The sequence below is a fragment of the Daphnia pulicaria genome, chromosome 5, assembly GCF_021234035.1.
Source record: "Daphnia pulicaria isolate SC F1-1A chromosome 5, SC_F0-13Bv2, whole genome shotgun sequence".
Classification (NCBI taxonomy): domain Eukaryota; kingdom Metazoa; phylum Arthropoda; class Branchiopoda; order Diplostraca; family Daphniidae; genus Daphnia; species Daphnia pulicaria.
Window position 1 is genome coordinate 3,531,354 of NC_060917.1, and position 14,545 is coordinate 3,545,898.

General features: G+C 41.7%; 3 protein-coding genes and 1 long non-coding RNA gene across 5 annotated transcripts; 2 read left to right on the forward strand and 2 right to left on the reverse strand.

The window, feature by feature from the left end:
- The first annotated feature begins 3,596 nt into the window (after positions 1-3,596).
- Positions 3,597-4,189, forward strand: LOC124341604. The gene is made up of 2 exons (XR_006918524.1): positions 3,597-3,946; positions 4,067-4,189. It is a non-coding gene; the product is annotated as an uncharacterized LOC124341604 (long non-coding RNA).
- Positions 4,190-6,723: 2,534 nt separating this feature from the next.
- Positions 6,724-9,692, reverse strand: LOC124340934. Of its 2 annotated transcripts, none has more exons than XM_046793769.1 (5): positions 9,540-9,692; positions 8,683-9,215; positions 8,476-8,613; positions 7,665-8,410; positions 6,724-7,597 (listed from the first exon to the last, which is right to left on the reverse strand). In XM_046793769.1, exons 1-5 carry the CDS (start codon positions 9,592-9,594, stop codon positions 7,009-7,011), a joined length of 2,061 nt encoding a protein of 686 aa, XP_046649725.1. In that variant the 5' UTR covers positions 9,595-9,692; the 3' UTR covers positions 6,724-7,008. The 2 variants fall into 2 exon arrangements, with proteins under 2 accessions (XP_046649725.1, XP_046649724.1); XM_046793768.1 differs by having other exon boundaries at positions 7,665-8,413.
- A 60-nt stretch (positions 9,693-9,752) lies between these two features.
- On the forward strand, positions 9,753-11,867 carry LOC124341044 (protein O-glucosyltransferase 2-like). Its single transcript, XM_046793937.1, has 7 exons — positions 9,753-9,964; positions 10,026-10,155; positions 10,215-10,499; positions 10,574-10,821; positions 10,890-11,127; positions 11,198-11,497; positions 11,559-11,867. The coding sequence occupies exons 1-7, from the start codon at positions 9,789-9,791 to the stop codon at positions 11,688-11,690; spliced, it is 1,509 nt and encodes a 502-aa protein (XP_046649893.1). The 5' UTR covers positions 9,753-9,788; the 3' UTR covers positions 11,691-11,867.
- On the reverse strand, positions 11,816-14,540 carry LOC124340982 (F-box/LRR-repeat protein 14-like). The gene is made up of 10 exons (XM_046793844.1): positions 14,418-14,540; positions 14,164-14,358; positions 13,528-14,070; positions 13,162-13,450; positions 12,922-13,091; positions 12,758-12,844; positions 12,605-12,695; positions 12,419-12,528; positions 12,183-12,323; positions 11,816-12,119 (listed from the first exon to the last, which is right to left on the reverse strand). Exons 1-10 carry the CDS (start codon positions 14,445-14,447, stop codon positions 11,952-11,954), a joined length of 1,824 nt encoding a protein of 607 aa, XP_046649800.1. The 5' UTR covers positions 14,448-14,540; the 3' UTR covers positions 11,816-11,951.
- Between the last annotated feature and the right edge of the window lie 5 nt (positions 14,541-14,545).

Below are 14,545 nucleotides of genomic sequence, written 5' to 3' on the forward strand. Positions count from 1 at the left end.
CTTCCATCCTCCACTCCATCAGACGGAGCCCCTGAACTCTTCCTTGCCCCCTTGGGGGCGAACGCACGCAGCACGCCCGTCCACCCAGCAGCAGCAGTTTCCCAAGGAGAAGAAGAAGAAAATTCATCAGAGCTCAGCGAGAGATAGAAGAAGCAGCCAGCGGAGAATGGCGAGAGATGAGTTGTGCGTTAAGCCCGGCCGGCCGGCCAACCTTTTTTATTTTCTTTTTTCTTTAGAGTCTCTGCAGGGCTTGTGAATAAGGAAAGATTAGAGAGGAAGGAAGGAGAGGAGATAGTTTTGAAATCATTGGTTGCTCTGTGTGTGTGTGTGTGTGTGTGTGCATGGATGAGCGCGCCCGGCCGGGCAGGAGAGGGGGGAGGACGAGAGGTCGTTCATCATTCGATATAGAAAAAAAAAAAAGAAAAAAATCAGTGACGCTTGATGGTGGTGGTTGGGTTGCTCCGGCGCAAGCGAACCCCTTTGGCTTGCCAAATAATTATGACACAGCGGATGAAGGCCATAAATCCGTTCAAAATTGGAGTCGAGATTTCCTATTTTTTTTCTTTTTGGTTGTTGTCAAAGAGGATGGGGGGACAAACGAAAAGGAATTAAATAAATCAAAATGAGGAATTGATCATCACAGCGGAGTGAAATCATTCAAAGCGACGGTCTAATTAAAAAAAATTCAACGGAAATTCTAGGAATTTCACGGCGCGTTGGCGAAAAAGAATGAAAAACGTTTCCACGCAACTCTCGTTGTGCCGGAAGGCGACAGCACCTCGGCCGACACCATCACACGAAAAGATATACTAAAGGCGGAGGAGGAAGAAGCAAAAAACTAAAAGAAAAAAAAAAAAAGAAACGTATTTACATAAATCCATCCAGGGGTTTGTTTTTTTCGTGTTATTTCTTTGGGTGCTCAGGGGTTTTTTCTCTCTTATTCTGGTCTATACGCAAAAGAACTTGGAACAGAGAGAGAGAGAGAGAGAAGATTGGAAGCGCATACACACGCCCTCGTCTGCCGGCTCGTAAATCAACCCATCATTAATATTAATCGCCTGCCTTTTGGTTATAAGGTTAGACTTGTTTTTTGTTTCTTTCTCCGCAGCTATAGTATAATAGACGAGTGAGAAAAGAGACGGGGGTGGTGTTGTTGTTCTCCTTGCCTTCTTTCATTTTTCTTCTTCTTCTACTTTTTCGGTGTTTTTTGGATATGTCTTCCGCTGTTGCGGCTGTGCCTGGCGATGGTGGTACATCTAATGGAGAGAAAAGAGCCGAGTAAAGTTCCCGGCTGCCAGTGTTTTCACCGTGTGTACCGGGTAGTACGTTGAAAGAAAAAGAAGATTCATTTCTGGCTCTGCTCTTGGAAATGCATCACGTGTACTATACACAACCCCGGCTGGTAGAGTGTAGGCCATACGATATCGTGTCGCAGACGAGTCTCTCTCCGCGTGTGCACTTCCCCGGGTGATGGCAACTACGGGAAATCCGCCTATAGCGCATAGCTTCTTCTTTTCTTTTCTTTTTCCTCTCCTGGGCGCGGACTCTCCTCCGCTGGAGAGGAAAACATAATTAGTGTAGCCAAGCGCGAGCTAGCGCTTGCATCATCGCAGAGAGAGAAGAAGAAGAAGAAGAAAATGAACAGACTCTTCTTCTTCTTCTTCTACTCTCGGCCAAACGAAAGGAAAAACGCGCACGGACGAGCAGTTTTTCTTCTTCTTTGTTAATTTCCTTTTGATTTCTTCTTTCGCCCTCAACAACCCCCCTCCCTTCCACCGAGAGAAAAAAAAGGGAAGTAGCAGCAAGTTTTGTTATCCTCTTATATGCGCGCCAGACACCAGCAGCCCCACCCTGTGAACTGCTGATGCTACCCAACTTCTATGTTATTATTTTCTGATTTTTTCTTTTTTTGACTCTTGATGGTCTCTACGTGCTTATATTTCCATCCCGCTTCTAAACATTTCTCTGTCGTCAGTCAGGCCCCCCCTTTTTGTCCATACTACCCGAAAAGTTTCCTTCTTTCCGGTTAACTCTCGACAAATAAATCGTCAAGGACAACCATGCGCCGACGCCGCCGCCGCCTCTATTGTGTGTATGTATATTCCATTACTTAATGTTATGTCTCTCCACGTTACGCAATAAATAAAAAAATTTAATGAAACGAAACTTTTGAAGGGGATTTCTTTATGTTTTGTGTGTTTGGGTTTTGCAATAAAGAAGAAAATCGCGGAAAAAGGCGGAGATATTTTCGGTCGGTCGGGCGAGCGGTTATTTGGCCGTGCCAGGACTTTGTCGCCTTTTGGGAGCGGCATCAATAGGAGAGTAAAAAAAGAGAAGAGAAGAACGATTTGGAACTATAAATCATCGAATAATATTCGGCGCGCACACACACGCAAGGATGGAAGAAACTCCTCCCATCGCCCTCCCTTTTGCTCATCTAAAACATGCCAGGCATTCAGCCCCCCAATGAGCTAATTAAGAGTTGGGAATGGGAACGCGAGCGCCAGCAAAAAAAAAGAAAAAGAAAAAGAAAAAAACTTGATGAACGAGTTGAGAGGATGAAGGGGGGCGGAGGATATTTTCATTTTTTATTTTTGGGACCCGCGCGCCGCCACCGCCCGCCGCTGCAATCGAAAGTTGAGACGGGTCTCCTCGTACCCGAAAGCCCCGGCCCGTCTCTCACAGAACGACAAAGTTATCCTTCCATTCGCTATTTTTTCCTTTTTTTTTTTCTTTTTCTCGGCTGATTTCTGTACCTTGTTAACTTGTTCTCGTCGGTTTAAAAAAAGAAGAAAAAAGGGAAACAAGTTGGACCCCGAAAACTCTTAACGGCAGCAGCGGCGGCGGTGGCGGCGGCGCAAGGACTTGCATTCATCAAAGTTTTCGGGGGGGAAAAGGAAATGAAAAAGAGATCTCGAACTGAACTCACTCCGGTGGCGATGAACTGCCTAATCAGACAGGCACAGCACCAGGTTGTACTACTACTACTACGGTACTACCGTTATTAACTGCAATTAAAGAGGGGGCAAATCAAAAGTCCTGTTGAAATGTAGAACGAAATGGAAAACGGCCCAACTTTTTTTTTTCAAGAGTTGGTTGGTTGGGGGGGATGAAACTTTTTCTCGGTCAATGGGATTGTATGCGCATAATGGCCGTGTCTAATCCGACGGAGAGCGCGGGTCGACGCAGCCGTACGGATGCTGGGCTCAGAAGAAGAAGAGGGGGGCAGCTGTTGACGGACGGAATGATGATTCGCTTTCGAAACTTGGTCGCTCGCTAACTATCTGTTGGCCAGACGCCTCGCTCAACTCTCCACCAACCCTCGCTGGCTCGCCCGCTTGCATCATATCCCGCGCAGCTGTTTGTTGCTTGCCAATTTACTCGACTCAATATTTGAAATGTGAAAATACCTTTCTGGTTCTTGGTTGCTGCTGCTGCTGCTGGCGGGCCAGCAAAACTTATTCGCGTTCCACCAGCGGCATTTCATTTTCTCTCGAAAAATTCTTGCATCTTTTCTTCGTCTTCGTCTTCTTCGTCTTCTGCTTTTGGGGCTAATTCAATGCCGAACGGACGTGGTGGCGCAAGAATATGTGAGCTGTGGGGCTGGCGCTGTTGGATGATGAGCGGTTGAGGTGTTGTTCAAAGGCTGGCAGGGGGCATCCGAAAGTCATTAAGTCCCGCAGTGAGGCAACATCATTCATCAGGAAAACCAAAAGTAGCAACAGCAGCAAAACTTCCCGGCGGCCAGCAGCAGCAGCAGCGCGAATGGCAAAAAGCTATAGAAAAAAAAAGAAAGAAACTAACTTGAAAAACTCCGACGACGACCAGACACATATACGCATTCAGCTTAGACTGGAGAAAAAGGAAAATACCCGACAGCAGGAGCAGCCACAGCCACGGTTATAATAATCTCGCGCAAGTCTCAACAACAAAAGGCACACACACGGTACGCTTTACACAGTGTACACTAGTACAAGTCTCTCAAAAGGAATTTTCTTATTCACGTTCATTTTACCCCTTTTTTTTTCATTTCTTTTATGTCTTTTTTTCTTTTTCATTCCTTTAGGTTTTGCAATTGCTCTTGTCGTGTGGAGCTGCTGCCCTCCTGTCTGGGATTCCACGCCATTTCGCCCACGGAAATCTCCGCGTGCTTATTCCACCAGCGTCACAAAAATCCCTTTTTTTTTTTCTTCTTACGTTTCTTTTACTATTAGATTCTCAAATGGGTTTTCTTTCTTTCTTTTTTCTTCTCTTTTGAAAAGGAAAAGAAAATAATAATTTAAAAGAAAAATCAAATCTTTTCTTTCTTTTCCTGGTTGGCTGGCTCCCATTCAACTATTTGGTTATTTCCCCATGCCTTAGTCAAACTAGACACACACACAGAAAAAGAAATAAGAAGCAAACGCATTTTCGCCGGGGCTGCTGTCGGTTCGACGGGGTTGCGCTGCTGCTGCTGCTGTTTGGCTTTGCTCCTGCTGTTTGGCTTTGCTCCTGCTGCTGCTGCGGTTGTTGTTTTCTTTTCTCGAAACGCGTCACGACGTATACAGTACACATATGTACGTGCGGGTCCGTGATTCAGAAAGTCGTTTTTTTCCATGGCTTCTCTTCCTTCTTTCCCGTGGCTTTTCCGTACTCGAGTCTGCGACTGGTCCCGCGATATATGCACGCTTGTGCTGTGCACAGCAGCTTCTCTTCTTTGGCTGCTGCTGCTGCTGGCCCGTCTGCCGTTGGCGTGGCTAAAAGAGAGAAAAGAGCTAAGACATTCTTGCGAGTTATTCATGAATTCATTTTTATTTATACGTTTGCTGTTGGATGGATGTAGTAGTGAGTATATGGCGAGAGTCGCCGGTCGGCAAGACGGAACAAATGCCCGACGACGCCGGAGGAGAGCGAGGCAGACTGACATCAGCAGCATCAGCACAGCCGTCCAACATAACGATCTCTTTCGCTTACAACTTTGGCCTGCCGTGCCACGTCAGTGAATAGGAAAAGAAAAAGAAACAAAAAATCACGTTTTTTTTCTTCTTCTTCGCCCGTCTATTCCAGTCCTCGTGATGCGACGACTACTTTTCTTTTTCAAAAAGAAACTCTCAATTTTTAGTAGCTCCAAGTCGTCGCCGTCGTTGCTTAGCAGTCCCCAGACTAGTGGAATAGAGAAGTAGTTGGGAGAGTTTTGAGAGTTAAAAAAAATACGGGTATTACATGCAAAGACGAGTAAAGAGAAAAGAGATGCATTTATGGTCGGGCGGGTATTGATTCGCCTTCTTCTTCTTCTTCCTCAGACTTTTGTTCCATCGCCATCGTTCCATCATCTATTCACAGATGGCTCGCTGCAATCAATGTCAAGTGCCTTTCCTTTTAAAAACTCACTTAAAAAAAAAAACAGAGATGGAAAAAAGATCTGACATGAGAGAAATTTCATTTTTTATTTTTCATTTTTTTTCTTCCTTGTAAAGAAAAAGAAGAAATTTAAAACAAAAATTCCAATCGGCTGGATGATGTTGACGGGATGTCGGGACCCGGGCGCATTTTGTTTACTTATCGAGCAACGGAGCAAACAACTTGACACAGCAAGTTCTCTTTCAATTTCCTATCTTTTAACTTCTTTTTTCTCTTCTTTCTTTCTTTCTTACTCAGTATGGTACCCCCCTGGCTTATACTACTTCGTCTTTATGTATATATATATTTCCTTCTAGCAAGTTAAAATATTTGAACGCGGCATTTCCAGTCGCTCCTAAGTAAGTACACAAACGGGACAAGTATGTGTATACCAAAAGCGACTTTTTTTTCTTTCTTCCCTTCTTAAAACTTATTTTTTTTTGCCTCCCTCCCCCCTAGTTGCAGCAGCAGCAGCAGCAGCTCAGTCGATGACCAGTCACAAAAATCTTGGCTTTGCCTTCACGACCCGCTGCCAACAACCTTTAAAGTCGCTTAAAGTGCAGAGTCAAAGTCAATCTCTCAGAGATTTTGGGAGGCAAAGAGAGAAGAGAAAAAATAAAGTTGGTTAAAAAAGAGAGAAGATAACAACATTTCACCATCTGCGAGCGGGTTTTTTTTCTTATTTATTTAAGTATCCCCCCTCTCGAGAGAGACGTTATAAACCAATGGATGTGTGTGTGTGTGTACGTCTAAAAACCAAGTCCAATGGGCAGGGTTCATTTGGCGGTTTAGGACTGAGGGCAAGGTTTTTCTATTTCTCTCTCTCTCTCTCACTCAATCCTATCACGCAGCAGTTTCCGTCCAAATAACAAGAAGCGGAAAAAAGTGTAAATGTTTTAATGACTCGGTGGGAAAGTGTATGTGATTTGAATTTGACTCGGTCATCGGTAACTAAAGCTTTTTTTCCTTCTCGCATCTCATTGAACAGCCACAGTTCTAGTATACAAATCTCTCGCTCTCTCGCGGTCGTGGGTGGATTGGGTTGAAATAAGCGCAGGGGGGGTATCGAATATCCTCCATTCAATCACTGTCAGCATTCCAGACTGGCGTGCTAGCTAGTCAAAGAGTCGCTCTAGCTGAGCTGTTGATAAACAATGGGGGCAACCTTTAAACTTGTGGATGTGCATGCATCATCAGTAACAAGTAGATCGTTTTGCAGCTCGTCCACGACCGGGGCCCAGCCAGCGGCGGAGGCAAAAACGTTCCGGCGGCGATGCGAGAAGCGACTGCATTTCATCGATTGGATTATCAGATTGCCGCGCTTAGAAAGTCTCTCGTCCTATCTCGAGGAAGCAGTGAGGATGTATTTTGTGCGGCTCATGTGAAAATAATATACACAGCCAAAGACCAAACCATAACCAGCCGAACGTTGCATCATCATCATCACGTTGGCTTTTCCCACTAGTCTCTCCCCCACATAGTTTATATACAATGCCACCACCACCACCACCACCACACGCATATGTCAGAGACTCTGTGTGTGCTGGTGTGTAGACCGTAAACATTTCAGTTAGAAGCGAAAAAAAAAAGAAGAAGAAATGGGAAGGAAAAAAAAATAGGAACTTTACTCTAAGGCTTGACGAATTGCAGGACCTGTTTCGCTTGGCTTTTGGCAACTTGATACATCTGGCGGGGCGTCACATCACTTTTGGAGTCGTTGAGCAACGCCATACAGATCACAGAGAGCTTGTTGGCGCAGGTGCGGAAGAGCGGGTCTTTGGTCGTTATCTTCTGATCTCCCAGAACTTTAATGATGACGGCCTTCAGCTGTTGCTTAAATGTGTCCTTTGGGAAAGCTGCTGACGCTCCAGCAGCAGCAGCAGACCCGTTGGTGTTTTTCTTGGAAGGCGTTCGCTTACTCGCCCGAGTCGGCGGACCGCCACTCTTGGCCAGGAGCCGGGGTGACTTGCGAAGCTGGGCCAGGTCACGAGGTTGTTGTTGGTTCTTCTTCGGCGTTCGAGGGGCCCGAGAGGCAACGGGAGGCTCAGCGGCAGCCGGAGCCAGCGGACGAGTTTTGATCGACAACTGATAGGAAGTCGAACTGTTGACCGACCATGGGTTACACCACGTTGCAGAGGCCGTCTCTAAAGGAACCCACTTGTCCTGGAATTCCGATCGCTGCTTTTCGGCTTTCTCGTCTTCCACGGAAAGGTTGTAACTAATTGGGAGACAATTTATAAAATCAAATGAAATTCTGAGAACCAAATTTGTGAATATGCGCGTACTGAATTCCGGGGAATTTCAAGGCAGCACTCTTGGGCCATTCGGTCGTTCGAGCGGTTTCTGCATCGCACGAAGGTTTCAATCGCGTGGCGGCGACACATTCGGAAGCCCGCACCTTTTTCGGAGAACGACTGGGTTGCTGCTTCCTGTTGAAGCACCGCAGCAAACTATTGACGTCGACCGAAATGACGCGGCCGTTGCAACCGGGTTGCAGTAAACGGTTGTTCATTGTGGCAGGCCGGTCACCTTCAGACGTCATCTTCTTCTCCAACTTCCATTTCAAAAGTTCCGCCTCTGAAAATTCGGGCCAGTCGGTTCTTTCAGGTATCGCCTTGACGGCAAATCGATGGTGTTCCTTTGCCACGGCCACGGCGACTTCATCCAGAAGTTCATTCATCGTTGATGAGTCAATAGCTCCGTTCTCTTTGATCCAGGCTTGGAGCGCGTGCAATTGCAAGCGACGAATTTCTTTTTCCAATCGATCCATCCGCAGGTGGTCTGTCGAAGTGGGTGGATTGACGGGTAACTCTGAAGGGTATACCTTGGAGACGGAAGAAAAAGAAGTGGAGTGATGGAGTCCGACAAATATATTGGCCAGATTCTGTAGCTGATCGGCTCCTTTCAACAAATAAAGTCGCAACTCGTCGTCACTCCAATGGCTCAAAAAGTAAAGGGATTGCATTCCCGTTTCCTTTCCCCGGTGTTCTGTTTCTTCGGTTGCGAAGTCAAGGCGGAATAAAAACGAAACCTGCTGGCAAATAATTCGCGTGGTTAACATTCCGTCTGCATTCTTTCAATGAATGATATGGATACTTTTTCATCCATTGCTTTCCAAAACGGATCTGCGCCTTGCACGGTCAGCACCAAAGACGTTGACGTATAGAAAACGAAGGGCACGGTGTTGGCATCAAAGGAGCTCACCAATTCCAAAAAGGAGCAAAACGTCTTCTTCTGTTGAGACATGGAAATACGGTTAAAATGATAACATCGTAATAAATTTTTGAGATGAACAAAAGTTACCCGTGTTGCAATAAAAGGAAAATTTTCTTCTCGTATTTGACTAGTGAGAAGGTCCAGCTGGTCAAAGCCATAGCTTAATTCAGCATGCTCAAGATGTCCAAAATTGGAAGGATTATGAGGGTCTCTCATTTTCACAGATCCACGCCAAAATAGTTGATGGTTTAAAGCTGTAGGTGTTAAAGATGTTTCTGGCTTATGAAAAATTTTCACATTGTTGGAAGGATCGAAAGATTTCCAGAATTCAGGACAATCTTCCATTTGTAGGATAATGTCAACAGCATAATTTTTTAAGTTGTCGAAAACTTTGCCATCCCATACCTCACAGGGTATGTCTGCAATAAAACTGCTGGAAAGAAATTCTTGAAATGCATCAACTCCCAAACCTTTAAACATTGTTTGAGATTTTGCCACACAAATGGCCCACGTGACAGAATGATGGTTTTGCAGTATGGGACCTGCATTTGGAGCTCTAGTAGATTTTACCATTAAATTCTGGTAATCCTTCACGATTTTAAAATCATTTCCCCATTTGACTAAAACAAAAACAAAAACAAAGATGTAATAATAAAGGAATGAACTTCCATCAAATACATATATAAAGCAAGATGATAGATGTTAGTTGAATTCAGTTCACTTATTCGGTTTTTAAGTTTTTACATGCGGAAGTTGATTTCGAATAATTTTAATCATCAGCTTGTGTTATCTGAACATTTTTGTACACTCTTAGCATGTATAAAATAACAAAAAACAACACAACAAACACTGAAAGTGAAAAAAACCTAAAGCTAGGATTCAACAATAGGAGTCTATAGGATGCTGTCAACAAAGAATAGGTATTATAAAATGTTTCCATTCACCTATTTCGCTTTTTCTGTCAATATCTTCGACGACAATAATAAAATATCTGTCCATTATTTAACGAGAAATTTCTTGTTCTATTAATTAAATGTAAATTTTAAAGAACACGTTTCGATGAACGTGTTAAATACGAGTACTTTATGCGAGTGAAAAAAAAAGCAGTAGACACATCAAAACGCGCCAAAATAACAAACCGTTGTCAATAGCAACCTGACTGCACTGCAGTCGACTTTTTAATCCGATGAAAAATGTCAGTTTTCGAATGTCCGTTTGTCTTGATCTGGATACTTATTTTCATTTTTATCGTTAATCCTACAGCAAGTGTTGAAAATGATCCTTCTCAGTGTGTGTTAACTGGTCCAGGATTAATTCCCAATCGTATAGTTCTCCCTGCCCGATATTTTTTCATTCAATCAACTGAAAGGTATCTCATCGGCTAATAACCTTAAAAAAAAGCTTTTGTGTAATCAAATCTGTCAATCCAGGTGCAATGTTTCTCAAGCTGATATAATTGTTGAGCTGAAGGGACTTTCTGAACATGGCCCTTGCAGAGTGTGGACTCAGATCCTTGATCGGCGTGATGGAAGTTTTATAGTTCGTTATAAAATGTTTCAGGTGGGTCCAAGAATCAACAATACTTCCAATTTTAGTTATAATAAACAAATTTCTTCCAGTATTGTGATGACATGGAGATAAATGTCACCTGGAAAGGACATCATTTAGCCGACTCACCATACTCTTATAAAGGGAGAGTTTATGCTGAATCCTGTGATTGTCCACTTGACAGCATTGATGAAATGATAAATGATTATCAATGTTCAGTGAATGTTGCTCAAATTGACCATGATCTTAATCAATTCCAAAATGTTGATTTTAATCAAGTTTTGACAGAGGCCATGAAGAGATTCAGTCATGCTGGATCTTACAGTTTTTGCCATTACGTAGTTCTAAATAATAAGGTATTTCTAAATTCTGCATTTCAAAAACTTACATCACTAGTGCATTTATTTATCTGTACTCTGTATTTTATAAGGTTTACCGCCGCTGTTATGGTCAACATGTTGGATTTAACATGTTCATGGACAACATACTTTTATCATTATCTCGTAAAGCAGTCCTTCCGGACATGGAATTTTTGATAAATCTGGGCGATTGGCCATTGGTGAAGAAAAATACCCTGCCAATTATTCCAATATTCTCATGGTGTGGTTCAACCCAAACTGCTGATATCGTAATGCCGACTTATGATATTACAGAAGCCTCTTTGGAGTGTATGGGAAGGTATATACAAATATAAATGTTGCACCTTTTTACAACAAAACCAAATAGCCATCTGATTTTTTATGAAGAGTGACGTTAGACATGTTGTCCGTACAATCCAATCCGGATACCAAGTGGGAAAACAAACAAGAGAAGGCTTTCTGGAGAGGAAGAGATTCGCGACGAGAACGTCTTAACTTAGTGAAACTTTCACGCCAACGCCCTGAGTTGATCAACGCGTCTCTCACTAATTTCTTCTTTTTTCGCGACGAAGAGAAGACATATGGTCCAAAGGAGGACCATATTTCTTTTTTCAAGTTCTTTGACGTAATTTTTTTTAAATTTGACTCGATGTTAATTATTCAATAACGATCAAACAACTTAATATCTGTTTTAGTACAAATACCAACTGAATATAGATGGAACTGTAGCAGCTTACCGATTTCCATACCTATTGGCCGGTGATGCTGTGGTGTTCAAGCAAGATTCTGAATATTATGAACACTTTTATAGCGACCTTAAGCCGGGAGTCCATTATGTTCCAATAAAAGCAGACCTTAGCGATCTGGTAAAAAAAATTCAATGGGCAAAGACTCATGATGAAGAAGTTCGGAAGATTGGCATTAACGGAAGGCAGTATTCAGTAAACCATCTATTACCGAAAGACGTTATCTGCTATCACGCCATCCTTTTTAAGGTGTGTTTGTTCAGCTTTTTTTTTAAATCCTACTTACAATTTTTTTCTTTTATTTTTGTAGAAATGGAGCCAGAAACTAAAAAATCCAATTCGAGTTCATGACCAAATGACTTTAGTTAAGCCTTCTAATTCGACAGACAAGCGATTGGGGCATTGTCAGTGCCTGAAGAAATCAACTCACGTCGAGTTATGAAGTGACTTTTTTTAACGCACAACTTGCGCTAACCAAATGCCAAAGTAATCAGAGTAACTAGCTAAACTGATTACGTACTTTTTACTTGAAATTATCCTCTTTTTTCGATTATAATGGTTTTATTATACTACGAAAACAATAACAGATCTAATACATTTACTTTTTACAAACTTTGAACAGATTGGACACCTTACAAAAAATCTTTTTCATCTGAAAATAATTTTGCAGTCTATAGAGGAAAATTTTGATCTAAATTATTAATTATTCAAGGCCGACAGTGCCCAATTCTCGAAGAGAAGTTCTTAGTTGAAACTGAAATGCATATTCCAGTGAGATCAAAACACAATGACTTATATCCAAATGACTTAAATATCGTAGTTGGAATTTTTCGATAGCCTGAAGAGTCAACTTGGTAATATTCGAACACCCCTGCAAAATATGGGTTAGCTAGGTGATACGTGAATTAAGTGATAGAATTCCAATTGTACTCACATGCAGACTTAATTTGATTATTCTGGCTAGATAACTAATTGCTGTTATCATCGCACAATCTGTAATTTTGCAATAATTCAAAATTAAAGTTTCAAGTCCACGGTTGTGTTCGCACAGAGAGACAAGTCCGGTATCCGTTACCTGTAAGTATAAAAATGTTTACTAGAATATTAACTAGCGGACTAAGACCCAGCTTCCAAATGACAGCTAACAAGGAAATTGACATTTCTTTTTACCAACGAACATGCATTTAAATCCAGGTAGCGCAGATTACGGAACCGGAAAGCTTCTTGCAAGCTTTGATCTGTGATTTTGTTGCATCCACTGATCGAAAGATAAACGAGGCCTGTATTTAAAAAAGTTTTCTCTTCATTTATATAATTCATTTGAAAACATAATCGAATGAAATTATTTTCCCATACCTCTCAAATTGGATGTACTATAAGGAGATTTTTCGAGCGTCCATTCATTTTGTTGTCCATCGCTAACTGCAGGAATCAAAAGTGTAGACACCTAAAAAGAAGTTATTATAATTGATCAATTTAATAAGCATTCTATTTCAATTGCATCGTTACTTTTGCCTCTCTGAAACCGTCGTCTGTGATGGAGACGCACCAATCCAGTCGAAGATCAAGCAGTTTTAAGAGCAAGTTACAAACGACCTGCAATTGAGAACATAGGCGACAGAAACAATAAAATTTGTCCTTATGATGTAGCTGTATATTGTAGGTATACATACCGGAAGACTGGAGTCCGAAACGGCTTCAGTACAAGAGGTGAGATCCAAGTGGGTTAAGAAAGGAGAATTCTCTGCCAAATGAAGGAGTGCCACTTCCGTAATTCTGGTCATGCTCAGGTTAATTTTCCGAAGTACTTCATTTCGTTTATGAAACAGTCCTTTCTCAATACCTTTACATCAGAATCAGTGATTTAAAAATGTGTTTGATATAATGTAGAATGTTAGTGTATAATTTTTTACCGTATGAGGTTATGTTTCGAAGTGCCTGGAGATTTATCTCCTTAAGTCCAGATAACTGGCTTAAGCAAGACAACCCAGTGTCAGTCACTGCATGACAATTTCGAAGTGAGAGTTTTTGCAGATTAGGTAATAAGCTGCAAATGCTACTCAAAGCAGTGTCGGTAATACGAGGACAACAACTAATATCTAACTCGGTCAAAGTTGATTGGGTTGCACACAAGCTGTTGATTCCAGTACTGCCAACTTCACAGCTACGTAATAAAAGGCTATGGAGTTTGAGATCTCCTATCTTTAAAGCAGATACATCGTACAAATTAGTAAGAGCACGAGAATGCAATGTGGTAAGTTTATGTGGTTGTATAATACCTTCGACAAGGAAACACACGCCTTATCGTCAATTTGAGTTTGACTAAAGTCAAGATATTTAACGGTTGCAGAGTGGTTTTCAATATGTTGCATAATGCAATCAAAGGTTAAAACTAATTCAGAAGATGTACTACCTACTTTTGTTCTGTTTTCTGAATAAAACTTTTTGTTGATTCCAGGATGAAAAGATACTGTAGTTCCTGAAAAACTCAGATATTCTAAGTTGGCTACTAAAGTCATGAAACGATCAAGAAGGGCATCAGATAAATAGGAATTGTTTTCTGAAAAACCAAGTGACTTTAATTTTGGCATTGCTTTCTTAACATGAGATAAGACTAGAGCATTGCTGAAAAGCTTTCCAGTGATAAATGTATCACGGCAGTCATGAAAATGAAGGCTCTCCAAAGAATGGCAGCATAAAAGTATGTTCAAAAGGTTGCTCTCTGTCACATAACTTCTATGTATTTCTAAAGATAAAAGACTGCGACTAATTTGCTCCCAAAATGCAAAAAAGCCTGGGGTGCTAGAACTGAAATTTACATCCTGTAAAAATCATTTGTACAAGTTAATAAGCAAGTGCAGTAAGTATGATTATTGCTCAATGAACAATGATTTAATGTTTCAACTATGGAGTACCTTAATTCTAACATGTTGAATTGGTTTCCTAGTGAACTGGTATATTGCAGCCGCCTCATCCAATGAGTTTTCCATAGTAAGGACAACATCCTTCCAAAGAGAAAATGTCAAAGAAGCTTCATACCATGACAAACAAACTGTGGTTGCAACTAAGCGGTCTGAAGGTTTAAGATACTTCAGGATCTTTTCTATTATCTAAGATACAAGAAGTTTCGGTTTAGAAGTAATGGGAAGTCAATTATTCTAGAATTTACTTCAAGAGGTAAAAACCGGTGTCCTGACATGTTGTGTTATCTGTTATGAAACAAAAACAGCTGACTGTACAATATTTTGAAAATATCGGCAACAAAGCATAGACATGTGACGCGACGCTACTGACATC